The sequence below is a fragment of the Lampetra fluviatilis genome, chromosome 51, assembly GCF_964198595.1.
Source record: "Lampetra fluviatilis chromosome 51, kcLamFluv1.1, whole genome shotgun sequence".
Taxonomy (NCBI): Eukaryota; Metazoa; Chordata; class Hyperoartia; order Petromyzontiformes; family Petromyzontidae; genus Lampetra; species Lampetra fluviatilis.
In genome coordinates, this window is record NC_136325.1 from 9,846,206 (window position 1) to 9,862,058 (window position 15,853).

Here is a 15,853-nt window from a genome sequence, read left to right on the forward strand (position 1 = left end):
CAAGGGGGAGGGAGGGGAGCACGGTCTAGACATTGCAATCTTTTTATAACAGGGCCTCAGAATAATAATCATAAGAAAACACATTCAATGCATTTTCTCTGGCCAAAATTGATAGCTTCACCAAGCGGCTTATCACGTGGGGATCTATGACAACAGCCAAATGCTCTGGCAACAGCCAAAGGAACGTTGCCAATGAACCCTGTTGGTCTGCAACACCAATGAGCTTCAGCGTAGCTTACACACTGTCGCGACCAATATCCATCAGAGGTTTTCTTTTTTAGAGGGATCTAACCCGAAAATAGAGCGATTTAACCCAAAAAAACCTCCATTATGGACAAACCTCCGATGCGGAGGTTTGTACAGGCAAGTGTGCAGAATGTACAATTATTTCTTACCAACATTAAACAACATGCATTTTAATTCGGTATTCTTTCACAACTCTGGATAATTTTCCTGGGCTTCCAGAGTTGTTCCCTAGAACCCACCCAAAATAATCTGATTGCCATCAACCAGTATTGCCGACACAATACGGCAATACTGCGACGCATATTGTACGATTCAAGGTCCACGAAAATCACAGCATCGTCCGTTATTTTCCAAGTATCGTGTCGACGTCGTTGCTTGTAAAAAAAAAAAAAATCTCGTTCAGCTTTTCGAGCAAAGCATTTCAAACAAGAAGGTAAACTTCACAACATTGTAGTAAAAAATATGAGAGAGCTACTCCCCTTTAAAAACGTTTCTCTTAAATGAAAAAGTATTCCCGATGGGTTTGCGACGTCTCCCTCTCCGTTGTTCTGTCCGATTGAGTCACTCGCATCTCCGATTAGTACGGTCGGCTATGCACGGTGCAAAAGAGAAGTTCAGCGTGCACGCAGCACGTGCGTGCACGCAGTACGTGCGTGCACGCAGCACGTGCGTGCACGCAGCACGTGCGTGCACGCAGCACGTGCGTGCACGCAGCACGTGCGTGCACGCAGTACGTGCGTGCACGCAGCACGTGCGTGCACGCAGCACGTGCGTGCACGCAGCACGTACGTACACGCAGCACGTACGTGCACGCAGCACGTACGTGCACGCGTTGTGCAGCTGGCTGCGTTTGCGCAATGAGCCGGGAGATGTCGTGAAGCAGCCACGATCTGAAGTCTCGTGGCGGGGCGGCGTGTGACCGCCGCGTGTTGCCCAACGCGCACCACGGCGTAGGGGGAGTCCCAGCTGCGGGGTTAAGGTGGAAGCTGATATCGTGACAATCGTCATCTTGTGAAGTTTGATATTGTGCCGTATCGTCAACAACAACAATACATCGCAGTAACTCGAATGACAGTGTTCCCCCTGCTGTGATCCGGACGTCACCACACAGCAACACTTTGACGGCGACGATGACTAGAATTTAACCAATAAACGTAAAGGTGCAGCCTTGAAAATGTCTTACGCATGCCACCGCTAGCAGAAGAAGGGCCTCCACTTGAGCAAACTCTAGAGGGTAGTTTGCCTTTCATTCCCCCGCTGGCCAGACATGTTGGGACGAGATGGGAGGTACCCACACTTTACCCCACCACACGCCACTTGCCCAACCACCGATTGTTGCGTGTTACCCGTTTTAGGCTGCTCGGTGGACAGAGGCGGTGTTGGCATTTCTGTAACTTCCCCCATTGTTTCAGCTGCCGCGCCGTGTAAGGCGACCTCTGCGTGGTAAGTAAAGTGTGCTAACCATTACATCTTGCCAGCATCCCCAAGGTTCAACAGAACAATGTACAGATATAATCACAGTACAATCCTCCCCCACTCCGAGCCGAAAGAACCCTCCCTTCGCCAAAACCGCCGCGAAGCAGCGCATTGCACAGGCCGCTGAAAACTGCGATCCAACCGCGACGCGACAAAAACACGCGAAATCGGCAAAATGTTCGCCGCTCTCTGCGCTGGCCAAAGTGGTGACCCCCCCCCCCACCCCGGGGCCCGGGCGACACGCACGCAGCGCGCTCGCTCAGTGTCCGAAGACGCTGAACTTCAGGTCGTCGATGAGGTTCACGTCCATGCTCTTGAGCTCACCCAGCGTCCGTATGAACCTGTAGCCGAAGATCTTCATCATCCTTTCGCACGCCTTCTGCACCTGCAGGACCTTGGCGAAGGTGAGCTCCAGCCGCCACTTCTGCGCCACCTTCACGGCGTCCTTGGGCACCACGTAGAAGACGTCGCCCGACGACTTGGAGCCGTGCGTCAGGTTGTGCACCCAGGAGGCGATGCGGTCGTCGCGCGGCACGCCGGCAAACGCCTGCAGGTCCAGCACCGTCTGCCGTGGCTCCTTCACCAGGTCCTCGAAGCGCACCAGGCGGTAGCGCCCTCGCAGCCAGTACGGCTGCTTGCCCACGAGCGCCGCCTCGCCCATGTCCGCCTGGCTGTCGCAGATGGTCTTGAGCGCCGTGTAGTTGGCGTCGAGCACGAGCTGCCCGCCGCGCTCCAGCACGATGCCGTTGTCCCGCTTGAGGCCGCGCGGCGCGTTGTCCCTGGACAGCGCGACGGCGCGCGGGTCGCGGATCAGGTTGATGATCTTGAGGTTGAGCGACGGGTCGACCAGGAGTGGCTTGAGGACGTTGAGGTCGAAGAAGCGCACCTGCGGCAGACGGTCGGTCGGGGTCAGTCGCGTGACGACGACGAACAGTACGAAAGCAACGATAGGAGTGCAAAGTATAGGAAAGAGAAGCAAATCACGTACACAAATGATGCAGGATGAGCCCCATCTTGCCAGAGCGGTGACCCGGGTCACCAATGTGACCAAAGCGAAACGCTTGAAAATCAGAACGTAAAACTAAACAAAACTGTGTCACACGAGGAGGAATTGAAAATCTCGCAAATATAACTCCCCGCAGCGCACATCGGCTCATGCAGCTGACCTCCAGCTGTTGAACAGAGCACACATTACAAAAGCTGAGCTGCAGGATGCGTCAACATGAGACAGATATAGAGTCACGATCGTGCTCCAGTGTAAAGTACAAGGAGATACGTCGAATGCAAGCGGCATCCTCGATTCACCCAGGAGGTGATCCGAACTCCATTGAGACACACGGCACAAAGATTGTCGCTGTCGTCGATGCGAGCCGTGTTCACATGAACGCTTGGATTGGGGATATTCGCCAGATTGATTTGGGCACACGGATAATAAGGAAGGGATTCGTTTAAAGATCTCCTGACGTCATCCGCAAGGAGTCCATCGTGTGCCGGCGTTGTTGTCCAAATTTTGCTAAATCTGAATGACTAGCGGCAAAATAACTCGATTGGAATCCACAAGGCGATCCTCATCAGCCACGAGCCTCCTGTGGGGGGGGGGGGGGTGGAAGCAGGAGGCAGAGATGCCTGCGGAGTGAGTTCCAGAGCGAGGGAGGGTGTACTCACTAAAAGAGCAGACACCAACATACAGACCCAAAGACTTGCATTGAGACCCGTAGACTCACATAGAGACCCACAAACTCACACAGACACCCATTCTCACAAAGAGACCCACAGACTAACACAGAGACCCAGAGATTTAGACATAGACACCCATAGGCTGACATAGTGACCCGAGGAGGAGGCCAGGGTCCACGTGGGTCGGGGTGGATTTGGTTGTAGAGGTGGAGGAGCAGCAGTAGAAGTGAGAGGGTGGGGCAGGAGTGGGTGAAGGAAGAGAAACTGAATTTTTTTGTGTTTAAATGCCAGGTAAGGCCAAGTGAGTTATTATCATATTTTTCAGAAGCAACGTGGCCACAATTGAAGTGGCGTCTCATCACGTGGAAATGTACAGCAGACAAACACTCTAAACGCATGCTTCTAAATGTGGAGGGAAAAACCGGAGGACCTGGAGAAAAATCCACGCGACCACGGGGAGAACACGGAAACTCCAAATATACAGCAGGCGCCAGGGTTGAGATCGAACCCACGACCTCCCGTATACTAGACGAGGTATATTATATTCTTGGTTCTTTCGGTAAAGTCACGTGGAAGAACCAAGAATATGAATCACTGCAGAGGAGATGGAGGAGATGCAGGAGCGGGTAGTGGAGCAGGAGGTGGTGGAGGTGGTGGAGGGGGGGGAGGAGGAGACTGGCAATGCCATGGATGGATGTGAATGGAAGGACAAGGGTCATGTGGATTACACACTCGTGGACGAGACACGACACAAAATGAAAAACAAGAAGTTCTTCAATTGAGATAATATGACGCCAAACCTTGATTAGGATTTACTGACAGTGCATCACAGGGAGAAGGAATGATTGCCCACATAGTACTTTGTACAGTCATAAAACGAATGCTTGCTTCATAACAGTATCAGCATGTTGCTCCTGTGGAGTTTAACTGCGTGTGCGTGATTGGAGGAGAGTTCGTATTTGTGTGTGTGCGCGTCACTGAGCGTGGCTCTCTCCCTCAACATTGAACCCTGAATTTTAGAAGTTGTATTTCTGCATGTTATGGTCGCACTTTCGATCCTGTTTCAAGTCGAACTCTATAACCAGACGAGAAGACCTCAGCAGACGGCGACAGTCTCACCATGGATACTCGATTATTATTATTATTATTACTACGACTACGTTTGTTTACCCAGGAAAGCCTCACGTAGTCTCAAGACTTTTCTTTCAGGAGGCGATGGGAGAGTGGCGGGGAGGGCAGTGATTTGCTGGGCATAAACCCAATTGCGTGATTTGTGGTGGACTATTTCAAACTTGGTACAATTCGAGCCGTGACCCCAGCCCACGATTTGCTCACTCCTGCGAACGGCGTCACGGCTTTCTTTACGTCCACGCTGAGGCAGACGGCACACGTGGTATGCACGTGGTATTTTGAAGGCTATTACATTACCGCAGTATTGACTGGGGGCGGCCGTCGGATCCGAACTGTGAACCTCTGCAGCAAGTGGCGAACGCGCTCCCGCTATGCAATGCCACCGCCCCAAACAAACGCAAACCTGTCAACCCCTTATCAGAGCCCACCTTATCACAGACCAATTCAGACCTTATTGGTCACCCCGCTCATCCTACAAAGTTCCATCACAAGAGAGAAACACAAACAAAAATACTTTTTTTGCCCATATTGAAATGGCTGTACGCCGTATCGACCTGAAAACTCTAATTCCCTGTACACGAATATGGGTAAACCGTATGGGTTGACAGCTATGCAAAAGTAAATAAATGTTTTTTGTGGCTTTGTACAAATGCATACTCTGTACGTTTAAATTGCTTTCATGTTTGTGTATGTGTCAATATGATACATACGCGTCACTTGGCAGCCTGGTCAACCATGCAAACAAGATGTTGAATCTCATCTCAAGGAATGATTATCCGGGTGAAATATTTGACAACAAAATCAAAAGCACTGCTATTGTGCGAATAAAAATGTCTCGCTTGCTTCCTCGAAATGCGTGCGAAAAAAAAGCACCGTTTGTCAAAGGATTTCCCTTACAAAGAGCCATACACAAAGACAAATATTCCCTGTAGGCAAGTGCTGCTGTTAAGCAAGCAACTTTATTATTCAACTATTTTTATTGTACCAGCTCAGGCCCATTGAGCTGTACAGCTCTATTTCAGAAGCAACCTGGCCACAACTGATAGCTCAAAGAAGTGGAAATGTAAAATAGCCAAAGACTCTGAATGCACGTTGAATCTAAAAGTGGAGAGATAAACCGGAGGACCCAGAGAAAAATCCACGTGATCACGAGGAGAGAGACATTAAAACTCTAAATATACAGCAGCAGGCATCAGGGTCAGGATCGAACCCACGACCTGCTGTATACCAGGCGGGGTAGTTAACATCTCAAGATATATATATAGAATTCCCATTGTCCGAAATGTCACCTTTGATGTGGGTGGCCAAGCAGCGACATTGCTTACACATCACACCAGGTACTAATTTGAGGCTGAGTCGACCAAGGGGAGGCCCAGGACTGGTTGAGATAATCGTAAATGGCATTGGCCATAAGCGGGAATTGAACTCGAGGTCGCCGGGTTCGTAACCGCTGCACACAATGAACCCCGCGTCCTCTCATCTGCAAAGGACGTTCACGACGCGTGCCGGGAACACTGGGCGCCTCCAGGCTGGCCTGCATCAGGCCCAACAATTGCAGCACAAACACGCGCGCAGGGGTGAGGAAGATTTTCCTTGCCAAGGGCCAAATAGGACTAGTCAGCGTGTTATTTGCGTCGCTGCTACAGTGAGTCTCGAATTGATGAACGCGTCATGGACGTACGACTCACTTCTATTTAAATCTACAAATAAACACGCCAAACCTTTACACGTCTATCCCTGCACATGAGCCTCGCGGATTTCTGGGAGTGCACAATTCCAGAAGCGTCCGTTTCAACAACATCAACACTTTGCATCGGTTTCAACATTCGGTGGTTGGTCAGTCGAGTCAAGACTGGCCTGACCCATTGCAGCATTGGTTCAGGCCAGCCTGCCTTCCCCTGATGAGACCCCAAATGTCGAAACAGACCCAGAGTTCATTGCTGAAGTACGCACTCCCAGAAGGCCGTTGTGGCCAGTGGGTTGTGTAAAAGAGAAACAATGAGGAGGGACAGACGCGTGCACGTTGACGTATTCATTTCGTCCCGCATTTCTCCCTCCACAACGGCGGCGATTGTACGTACGTACGTTGAACTTCTTCTGCACCGTACATAGCCAGTCGTGCTAATCGGAGGTGCGGGGGGGGAAGGACGACAACGGATTCGTCGATTGGCGTAACGATGTGTTAGTTTTGTTGGTCGCTCGCGCGCCCCCGGGGCCGCCCGCTCACCTCCTTGATGACCACGTGCTTGTACTGCGCGCACGTCTCCCCGATGCGGTCGAAGCTCTCGTGCTTGCACGCCGTGGCGCAGGCCTTCTCCTCGCTAATCTCCGCCGGCGTGTACGCGTCGCACGCGGGCGGCGTGCACAGCGCCCGGCTCGTCGCGTGCATGAACAGCGACGAGAGGTCGCGGTTGCCCGCGCGCGGCACGTAGTAGTCGAAGACCGACGCGTCGCAGCGGAACAGCTGAGCGAGCATGTCGCGGCACGCCGGCTGCAGCACCCTGGCGTTGGCGGCCATGAGGCCCGACCAGACGTGCCACGCCGGCTCGAAGAGGTAGAAAATGTCGGGGTGTTGGCTGAACATCTGGCCGACGAAGCTGGAGCCGGAGCGCCAGGTGGACATGATGAGGGTGTGCGTGCGAGCCCGGAGCAACTGGCCCTCGGCGGCCATCTCGGCCGGCGTGCTTTCCAGAGGCACGGCGACTTCGGCGGCGGCTCCGTCGGCGGACGAAGGCTGCGTGCCGTCGCCCGGCTGCTGCTGCAGCCGCTTGAGCTTGATCTTGAGGCTGGAGGTGTTGGAGAAGCTTAAGGGCGCGTTGTCGGTGAAGATGAACCAGGCGAAGGTCAGCGCCCCCAGCACCACCATGACCGTGGGGATGTTGATGCCTCTGCGTCCGCACACCATCGTGGGAAGCCGCGAAGAGATCTGCAACGGACAAAAACAATAATAAAAACGCATGAGCCGTTGTGTTTAAGAGACAAAATAGTTGAGGTGACCAGGCGATTCAGGGTGAGCTAGTTCAGGTAGCACTTCCGCCGCTTGTTGCAGAAGTTCGCAGTTCGAATGTGGCAGGCCGCCCTGGTTATTACCGCAGGCGTATTAAGCGTAAAATAATACGCGCCGTCTGCTCTACAGCGGACGTTAAAGATCTCGTCAAGACCCCGAGACGTCGTTAGCAAAGAGCCATTTGTGTGCCAGCGTCACTGTCCAACTTTGACGAACTTTAAATATTACACTGCAAATGACTCAATTGGGAATAGGCATGGCAGCATCGCCACCATCGCCGCCCCCCCAACCCCCCAGCAGCGCCGTCGTGACCACCTTGCTCTGTAGGAATGGCAACGATACCAAAGGTACTAAACCATTGAGAGACACCGAGTGAGCGCTGCCGACTCGCTGGGTTTGACTCCGGGCTCAAGCCGGGTCCTCGAGCGCGGCGAGCCGAGCTTCCCGACGCGTGCGTTGGGTTGTGCCGCGTGTAACGCTTCGGAAAGCTGTCCGACGTTTCGCACCGCGTGCTGGGTCGGACCTTCTTCAGGAGGTGGATTTAGTTCACATGGCGGAGAGCTATAGAAGCACAAATGTGGCTTTTAACTTATGTTGTTTGAATTGCGTCACATCTGTGAATGAAACAGTCGGTTTGATTTGCACGTGACAAACATTTATCTACAGAAGTGGCTCTCAACCTTGTTTGGCTACTGCTGTACCCCCCTTGTTGACGTTTGTTTCAGCCGAGTACCCCCCCCCATTCCTGACCTAACGTGGTTCTAAGCAATACATGTATGAATAATGAACATGAATATGTTAACTGGTTGTTTACTTTGTGAGATATCCTAACTGGCTAGTAACTGCAACCGAATGAAAAAGTGACCGGACGCTCTGCGTGTGTGACGTAATTTGTTCGCGTTCGCTCGTTACTCTTGTCACCCGCATTGTTTACATCAATCAATTTAGAAAGTATCGTTGTAGGTTACCATATGGATTACAATTTTATCGTAAAATTTTGACTTAAAACTTTCGTGACTGCAGGAATTTATATTATTCGTTCCTTCGGTAAAGTCACGTAGAAAGAAAATGAAAATAAAATTGAAAATAATAAAAGCAAAAACCCACGACGTTTCGATCGCAACACAAGCGGTCTTCATCAGGCAGAGAGAAAAGATGGGGCAAGCCTCCAAATGCAGCTGCTTCTGAGGGTTTCCAAAGTTGTGAGTGGACGGGGGACGAGAGTTGGAAGAAGGAGAGCTGTGCGTAGTTTATTTTACTTTGGCAGATTCATGCAACATGATTATTCACCAATGACTTATGTATGATAGAATTTCATAAATCACCTCACGTACCCCCTGGCACATTGCCACGTGGTACCCCACGTGGCAACCACTGCTCAATCAGCGTGGTGCATGGGAAAGTGCACCCCCGAGCGTGTGGATAGAAAAGTTCACTCGATGGAATCTACGGATCAGTTCTATGATGTCGCCTTCTGTGGACCGTTCTGAGATCCGAATGGGCACTTTGATCTCGTGCCGCGACGCCGATAGCGCAACTGGAATAGAATTTGTAAAAAGTAAAAATAGCTGCAAGCAGCCAAGTGTCACCGATCGAAAGCCCGCGGTAGTGCTCAACTCTCCCGGCAGAAATTCCACAAATTCACGGCAAGGCTGAGAATGGCCACTCATGACTGTTGATCAACCGGCTCCCGATGGATGGATAGGCTCTGGTATCGCGGTCCCATGAGCCGCATCTCAGCCGAGATTTGGACTCGCGGTTTTACGATTGCAAGTCGAGCACTTTAACCACGGCACCGCCCGGATATTACTTTACTTCTCTGATCCAGAGGTCAACGTTCCATTTGAACTTTTGGTGTGGCAGTTGAAACGACGGGGCAAATGTCTTAAACCCCCCCACCCCAACACTTCTGTCCACCCAGCGGCAACGCTAATAATAATAATGAGTGCAGCATCAAAGTCGATCGGCAGGTCTTATGTGGCGAGGCAAAGTTGTGGTGACTCCCCCTTTGTGTGGCGAGCATGGAAGTGTAGGAGCAATACCCTTCAGGGGAGCTGTGTAGAGTTCCCTCTCTTGCTAGTGGTAGTATGAGCAAGCAAGTGCCGGGCAATATAAACATACAACATATTACTTCCGTGTTTACGTTTACACACCGCATCAAATACTGAGTTGAGGCTGAGTTTACCTAACGGGTGGTCAGGGACCATTTCGGATAATCGCCACTGATGTAAGACGCAATCAAGGTTGCCACTTGCGATGTAAGAATATCGCACAATAGCACGTGCACATTCGTTGTCTTGAGTAGTTTATTATACATTGTGTTTTGGTGATCTGTGCCTAGCTGGGGCGGCTACGTGGATTTTCATGCAGTTTTTAATTGTATTTTTTTCATGCAAGGCTTATTATTAAAATTGTAACAAATTGATTAGTTTGTTGTTGCAAGAATAATAAATTTTCTCCAAAAAAATTCCAGCGCCGCTTTTGATAAAATTCAAGCGCACGCTCTGTTTGTGTCTTCATCTTTTCGTTTTGCACACCATTACGGAATAATAATAAATAATCTATTATGTTAACTTACATAAAATGTTATATATGGATATTTTTTTTAATTAAATAAATCATAAATATGTTGTCTTTTCATTAAATATATTTTCATGAACCTGTCATAAGATGGACAGTGACATTAGTTGTTGTTATTATTAAGCAACTGACAAAAACTGGAACTTTTAACATCCCGGAAGAACTTATAGGTTCCCCAGGACTGCAGCTACCACATCAACCGTAGGATGGTCCTGGAGAAACCAGAACAGGTAAAGCACGTGGCTTCAGTGTGGCCACAGCCACTCTGAATCCCTCCCCTCCCCTCCCCTCTCCCTGCGCCCTGAGGAACGGACACTGCTCCTTTGTGCCGCTCACTTCTGCTTGCTCCTTCTCTCTCCCTTTCTTCCCCTCTTCTCTCATCATCATCATCATTACCCTCTCATCATCATCACCCTCTCATCATCGTCACCCTCTCATCATCGTCACCCTCTCATCATCATCACCCTCTCATCATCAACCTCTCAACATCATCATCACCCTCTCATCATCATCATCATCACCACCCTCTCATCATCATCACCCTCTCATCATCATCATCACCCTCTCATCATCATCATCATCACCACCCTCTCATCATCATCACCCTCTCAACATCATCATCACCCTCTCATCCCCAACATCTCGTTCATCTTGCTCCGTCAGCTGCCCTATTGCGCAATGCTCCTCTAAGCACCGATACCAAGAGCCGCCCGTGACTGCACCGGCCTCTACATCAATTCCCATTCTTTGCTCTTCTCTCTCTGCTCCCTGTTCCATCCCTTTGTCGTTGTTCCGTGCATTACATCGCCGACTCTGCTCTCTCCTCCCCCGGTACGCGACGTGTAAAAGGTTTTAGAACGTATGAAGACATTCACGCACGCACGCACGAATCCAAACTGAGGTGCCGTGTGGCAATGTGCTGACGGTGCAAGTTGAGAACCAGAGTGGACTGCATTCCTGCGCCCTCCACGTCCCAGCCGAAGGCAACTTTGGGTTCGGGTGACATTCTGCGTAACCCGTGCAGGAATTTGAAATTTCGCTAAATGCCTCTGCACACGTCAGGAGTCCGCGTACGTGATTGTCTGTTGTCGTGCGAAGGTGCGGGGTTGGTGGGTCGTATGGGAGTGCAGTTTTTATTTTAATTTACAATGGTGCACAGTATGTTACAACTTCACATCGGATTTGATCGCGTTTCGTCACATAGTCAGCGTTTTTTTATTTGATCCACAGTCTTAGTTCTAGGTGACGAATGTTTGACATTTAACCCCGTCAATCACAGAATGTTGAAACCCGTCCAGTGGTATGCTTGTGCGAAAGCAATTGTGCTAAAGTCGTGCACTTCCAAAAGGCCATGCGGCCGACGAGCTATGTGTTTCGTGGATTGTCTGCTTAATTAATCTTGCCATTGCTTAAAGGGGTCGATTAGTCATGTTTTGTGAGCGAATGTCCTCAAGTGCCTGTGCGTGAAGTTGCTGTGATAAGGAGTTGCTGTGATGGTGTGCGGGGAGCGGCGGCGAAGCGGTGAGCGCTTCGCTATGATCCTGGCTACCCGGGTTCGATTCCTGCTCACGGCCAACACCGGTGATGATTATCTGAACCGGTCCTGGGCCTCCCCTAGGTCGACTCAGTCTCACATGAGTACCTGGTGCGGTGTGTAAACATTGCCACTAGGGAGACAAAGGCGGTCGGGCGTGGTGCTGGCCACCCACCCCCTCGCGTAACGTTCCGGTCTTCATAGGTGGTACTCGCTAACAGCACTTGCTCCAACAGTCTGTTAAGGCTATACGGGGGATCTGTGTCATCTTTGTCTTTGTGATATGGTGATACTGTGATACATCGTACGGTATAAAGACCCACAACAATAATATACTACGTTTTGTTAAATATGGCCCTATCGTAATTATCATTGCTCATTTAATTTTGTTCTTAAAAATATTTCCCAACAAGATATTTCTGAAACGTCAATCCTACCACGGGGTTAAAGTAAAAACACGTGTTCTCTCTTTTTTCGATTAAAGGCAAAAACTTTTTTTGCGACACGTGTCAGAGATCGATTGCCAGCGCGGTGTTGAGAGTTGTTAACATTGACACGTGCGTCGGTGAATCTTCAGGTTTCTCTTCAGCTGTCGTGGAAGTACGGCAAAGCACAATCACGATACGATGACCTCGTGGAACATCGTTAAACTTTACGGAAACGCGAGATATCGCGATGATCGTCTTGCCGCTGTGGATACTGGTAGCGGATCGTCGATTTAACATCGCAGCAGCCCGACTCGTATGTCTCTAGAAAACCAGACCACCGTAGTAGCAGTGCAGCCGTTTACACATTCGTTGGGTGCTGCTGCTACCGCATTGGCAGCGGTGCACAAACACTCACTACAACAACAAAAACATTTGTCAATAACACTGCAGCCGCAATAGATAAACTCTATATACATAATACGTGACATTTTGGGCATTGGCTCTTGTGCTACGAAGGGCCATAATCTTTGTGTGATTATTGCTGATCGTGTTGAGTTTTAGAGTTGTTGCAAGGTCTGCATCCTTAGGATTCGCATAAAAACACAAAGATACAAATATCTCTTCTTGGTTCTTTCAGTAAAGTCACGTAGAAGGGAAATAATAAAATTATAAAAATAAAACATAATAAAATACAATTCTCACGACGTTTCGGCCACAACGCAAGTAGCCGTCCTGCTTTAAATCGAAATAAAAGACAAATATCTTTCAACAGACTGCCAGGGCAAGTGCTGTTAGCGAGTAGCAGCACCTTTGAATGCCAACACGGCACACGAGGGGGGGGGGGATCGGTGGCCAGCACCACGCCCAGCACCCTTTGCCTCATCATTGTTGATGTTTACACACCGCGCCGGGTGGTCACTTACGACCGAGCACCGAGCTGACCTGAGGAGTATCAGATTCAGTTGAGATATTTCCCAACAGAACAGGGGATGGTGATGCTGTTCGCACACCACACCCAATTCCTGAATGCCGTAAACCCCTGGAAATGTTTAACGAGCGCAGTCCGCCGGGGAGCGCAGTCCGCCGGGTGAGCGTCCCCGCTGTTTGTTCGCCGCGAGTCGACGCTGACACAGAGTGGCGCTTCTCCCTGCAGAGGCCAGCGACACGTCCGAGACTTTCATTTGACGGCAAGAGGCAAGTGGCCATTTGAGTGACCGATCGGACTACTCCCGGTCGCTCACACAAATGTAACGAACTGGCGTCGTTCGTTTTGTCGTCAGACGCGCTTCCCGTCTTTGAAAAGTTGAAAACCCATTTCAATAATGATTGGACTTGCAAGAGGGAGATTATGTTGTCAGCAGTGAGAGTGAATGATTGGTATACACAGCAGCAGCAGCGGGTCATCCCTAATCATCACAATAGCCCAGAGGCATAGAATTGCTCTTCCCAAATGCACAATTACATTTGACATTCTTGCTGAAACATTGGAACACAAGTGCAATGTATTAGACTTCCTGAGGATGGAGGTGCAGGACTCATGTTCACTCATCCACTCACTCGGCGACCACTTCCCCACGACTGCGTTTATCCTTGAAAACTATGCGAATAGGATTACTTTAGAGCCCAATTACGGAATAATCAGAAAAATCTAAACGTGGGTGAATGGGAGTCTTTAGCATTTAGAGCCGGGAAATACGGGGATCAATCATGGGGCAGAATGCCCTCAACCATCTGTTTTCTTATCAAAACCCCGTTATTTTACTGAAGCCCATATTTAGCCATGTCCATCTTGTGCTTTTATATTGCTTTATAGAGGACATTTCTAGAATTACCTGTTTTTTCACTTCACCATAACTAGCAGTCCGCACGCCCTTTGTACGCGACCGTCTGCCCCTCCCTCCTGCCAGGCAAACTGTGCTTCTCACGCAGTGCGAATCGCGATGTATAAAGTAGCCTCATCGCAAGACGGTGGTGCCTCTAGACGGGATTTCCTGGCGCTTGATGATTCCACCGTGGGCGACATGAGTCGAATTGTCTCGGTGATGCCGCCGCTGCTGCTGCTGCTGTGTAGGCAGTGGTGTAAAAGCACAAATAACAACAAGGAACTCAACACATTGGCCTTAAAAGGAACAAGTACATAAGCGACGTTTCGGGCAACGGCCCTTCTCCAGAGTGTGCGGTAATCCCGCAGCGCAGATGTCGCACGTGACATGCAGGACTATTGCCCGAGACATCACCTATTATGTATTTTTTAATTTTGAGGCCATGGTTGTAAAACTTTCTGCAGAGAGAAATTCGTCAGGCAGAAAGAAACATTGACGCCAGCTGTGAACCAATGCTGCCCCGTGTCGGTGTTCGCGAGTGTGCTGCACGTGGTGGCCGCAAAGCCCCTTTGCATGAAATATTGTTGAGTGGTCGATGGATCGGGAGAGGATCTGATCTGCCAAGCACCGTTCCACGAACCGAGCGGTGTGCTGAGAATGGACGGCAACACACAGGCGCTGTTCGAATGGAGTTACGTTATCTGTTTCCAAGCAAGGGTCGCCTTTGTGGCCGCGCTGTTTACAGCCTTGTGGTTGCAGGGTTGTTTGGGGGAGCAATTCAGTTCCTGAAGAAGCTCCCTGGTATGTGGGGCAAAACGTCAGACATCGTGCAGAACAACTATAAAAACTTAACGTTTATTTTTACCAGGTGAGGCCCCACCGAGCTATGTGGATCTTTTCACAAGCGACCTGTCCACAAATGATGGCTCAACGAAGTGGCCCATCACGTGGAAATATGTTGCCGCCAAATTCTCTGAACACGTCGATTGTAAATGTGGAGAGGAAAACCAGAGGACCCGGAGAAAAATCCGAGACCACGAGGAGAGAGAGAGAAACACACAAACTCCAACTATACAGCAGGCGTCAGGGTCGGGATCGGACCCACGACTTTCTGCATACCAGGTGAGGTCGTGAACATCTCCTAGCCACGTGACGCCCAACAGCACCACCGCGGACGTCTACGCAGTCGGGCGACTGTTCCTCTTGGTCTGTAGCCCGCACGAACCCTCCCGTCTCACGGGGTTCCCATCAACGTGAGCGAAGTGGTTTAAAGCAATGCCCACTCGTCGTTAGCCACATCGCGTCCGTGTGCGTGTCTTTGTTCGGGGACAAATATCTGAACAGGTCCTGGGCCTCCCCTAGAACGACTCAAACTTAAATGGGTACCTGGTGCGGTGAGTAGACATCCGCACTGGGGAGACAGGTGGCCGAGCGTGTTGCTAGCCACACTGACCACTTGTGTGCCGTTTCAGCCTTCACAGGAACACGCTAAACAACACTTCACAGGAACACGCTAAACAACACTTGCCCCAACAGTTTGTGAAGGTGCCATCAATTCTCATCAGGCTCCATGGCATCGGCAGATGCAGTATCCACCTCTTATAATCCACTCTCCCTCCCTACTAGCATATGTGCTATAAAATATCACCTAATTATATCATTATATATATTCAATTTTAAACTTACAGAGTTATTGACGAAAGCCTTGAGTTCTGTCGTCACTTGCGCTGATGCACCAGTGAGAACGCAGCAGCACCAGATAATGTCTTAAGGCCGATACGGGGTGTGTGTGTGTGTGTGCTTTACACGTGTTTCCTCAAGGTGCACCCAGCATGACACAAGCACTGTGGTGGCGTGACCGCCACTTGGAGGTGAATGGCAGTCGCTACTTGGCGTCATTACGCGTGTCTGACCGTCGCCCCTTCCTTACCTTGTGGGTTCTTTGCACCAT

The 15,853-nt window shown here is 50.2% G+C and overlaps 1 protein-coding gene across 1 annotated transcript; it reads right to left on the reverse strand.

The window, feature by feature from the left end:
• Positions 1 to 1,959: 1,959 nt before the first annotated feature.
• LOC144948964 (carbohydrate sulfotransferase 6-like) lies at positions 1,960 to 15,853 on the reverse strand. The gene is made up of 3 exons (XM_078878746.1): positions 15,833 to 15,853; positions 6,758 to 7,456; positions 1,960 to 2,608 (listed from the first exon to the last, which is right to left on the reverse strand). Exons 1-3 carry the CDS (start codon positions 15,851 to 15,853, stop codon positions 1,982 to 1,984), a joined length of 1,347 nt encoding a protein of 448 aa, XP_078734872.1. The 3' UTR covers positions 1,960 to 1,981.